The following is a 2,500-nucleotide window of genomic DNA, read 5'->3' as shown; positions in this document are numbered from 1 at the left end:
ACTCTCCCCCAAAGAGAAAAATAAACAAACACACGCGGAACACCTCCAATAACACCATTAAAACCTCACGAACTCTCCCCCCAAAATAGCGCACCGCCTCCAGGAAGCCCAAACCCTCGCCCAAAGCAACACACGTCGCCAGTTGAGAGAGTCTGACGCGGACGCAACGACCTGGTTCACATCCTGTCGAAAAATTATCGCTTTGCAATCTTATCATCAACAGGTGACCAAATTCCCAATAAAATGAAGGTAATATTAATGAGTTTGTAATATTCCGTTTCTTTTTATTTTATTTTTTTATCTTCCTTTTTATCTATCTATAATTTTATCTATCATTTTATCTATCTATCTATCTATTATTCTACCTGTATCTATCTATTCATATCTACCTACCTACCTATCCACCAAATCATTGATCTATTTACTTATCTATTTATAATTCTACCCCTTCTCCCCTTCCCTCCTCCCCCCTTCCCCCCTTCCCTCCTTCCCTCCTCCTCCCTTCCCTCCTTTCCTCCTCCTCCTCCTTCCTCCTCCTCCCTCCTTCCCTCCTTCCCTCCTTCCCTCTTCCCTCCTTCTTCCCACCTTCTCCCCTTCCTCACTCCCCTCCTTCCCCCTTCCCTCCTTCCCTCCTCCCTCCCTCCCTCCTTTCCCCTTCCCTCCCTCCCCTCCTTCCCTCCTTTCTCCTCCCCTCCTTCTCCCCTCCTTCCCTCCTTCCCTCTTCCCTCTTCCCTCTTCCCTCCTTCCCTTCCCTCCTTCCCTCCTCCTTCCCTCCTCCTTCCCTCCTTCCCTCCTTCCCTCCTTCCCTCTTCCCTCCTCCTTCCCACGTACTCACCAGGAGCTGCGGTCTTCCAAGGGCGGTCATCTTAATAGCAGCGAACCCCGTGCCATGCGTCGCGTCTGGAAAACACACAACACACACGTCAGTCACAAGAGCCGTGGAACCGTGTACAGCTGCGGGTTCTGAAACCATGGCTATTATGCGCTGAATGTGCAATGCTATTAACACGGATTGCATGCTTATCCACGTGACAGCTTGCGGGGGTTGCCGAGGGGGGACGTGGATTTCAGATAGTCGAAAATATGCAATTATTGTTGAGGTAAATGTCAAGTAAATAACTGCTATAGAGGTTAAAATGATTGAGTAATATGGTTATGGTTAAAATCATCATCTTCATTGTTGATATCATTATCTTTTAAGCAAATAACAATTAGATCAATAATAGTAAGAGTAATAACAACAAAAATAACAGCTACGACACCAAGCATTAACAAGAAATACAAAAAAAAAAACAATAACAATGACACCCACCCCCCATTCAACCCAAAACCTACCGCATTATCAATAACCAAACTTCCAGACCACATATCCATTGCAAAAAAAAAAAAAACTACCACCACTTTTCTCTAAGTGTGAGGCGCTTAAGCACAGCCACTCCCACGGACACTCCAAACTCCCTTGCGCTAAAAAAAAAAAGGAAAAGCGAGAGAGAGATTCAAGGTCCCCCTGAGAGCCGCCCTTGGGAGAGAGGGTCCTCGCCAGCCACTCGAACAGGGACCCGCACTGCAGTATATTCAACCACTGTCACGCTGCCAAGGAACTCCTTCAATAATGCCTAATTGCAGTTTCTGGGTTTTTAATTAGTCATCATTATACGATTTAGGCTCGCTTTTTAACAGCGGGAGAGCGTTGAGGTGGCGTTAAATGCCCCACGTGGAGTGGGTTTCGGTGCTTTTCAATGCTCGCAAACTTTAACCTTTCGTAAAACTGCCTCCTCGGAAGAAAATGGAAAAAGAACCATATTTTGTATTCAGGCTCTCGGGCGCCACAAACAACACGTTTATTTTCCTTCTTTTCCTTCCCTTTTTTTAAGTAAATAAGACGACTAGTCTCGCAGAGTGATCCCAATCTGCAGGGTCGGTCCACAGGCACGTTCCGCAGCTTCCCTTGGCTGGACAGGAAGAATGGGGAGTGGCCCTTGTTTTTATCATATATATTCTATGGTCGCTAAAGCTTAGAAATAATTATCTCAATGAAAATGCATTATTCTCTGCACCTCCAATACCAGGTAGGCATAATGGGGATCTTCTTTAATTGTAGAAAAAAAAAATCTAATGATATTACTATTTTTACTATTATCATCAGTATCATTATCATTATCAATGATAGTAACAAAAACAAAAGTACATATTGACAGTTCAAATATCACCAATAGATCACCCTTCGAAATGATAATATAAAAACAAAATCGATATCTATCACAATCTAACGTTCTTTCGAAGTCCACAACAAATAATTACGATACGAATCATCCAAGACCAATGCATAAAACACACCAACACCGCATGCTTAAATGACACGCGCAAACACACACCCAACCATACGTTTTTTGTTTTTTTTTATTACTCTACCACAACGGTATAAAATTCAGAGAGTCATTCCGCGACATCTGGCAACCCTCTCCCCATAAGTGGCGACGTGCAGGGAACAGCCAGCAGG

General features: G+C 44.0%; 1 protein-coding gene across 4 annotated transcripts in view; it reads right to left on the bottom strand.

The window, feature by feature from the left end:
- Positions 1-2,500, bottom strand: part of LOC113811679 (proline dehydrogenase 1, mitochondrial) — a 76,301-nt gene that overhangs the window by 17,294 nt on the left and 56,507 nt on the right. For all 4 annotated transcript variants that reach the window (XM_070128397.1, XM_070128391.1, XM_070128404.1 and 1 more), the window contains one exon: positions 836-900. In XM_070128397.1, the coding sequence (XP_069984498.1) occupies positions 836-900 (65 nt within the window). The remainder of the gene's footprint in view (positions 1-835; positions 901-2,500) is intronic.

Source organism: Penaeus vannamei, chromosome 2, assembly GCF_042767895.1.
Source record: "Penaeus vannamei isolate JL-2024 chromosome 2, ASM4276789v1, whole genome shotgun sequence".
Lineage (NCBI taxonomy): Eukaryota > Metazoa > Arthropoda > Malacostraca > Decapoda > Penaeidae > Penaeus > Penaeus vannamei.
The sequence above is the reverse complement of the archived record's forward strand: the minus strand, read 5'-3'. Positions and strand labels throughout refer to the sequence as shown.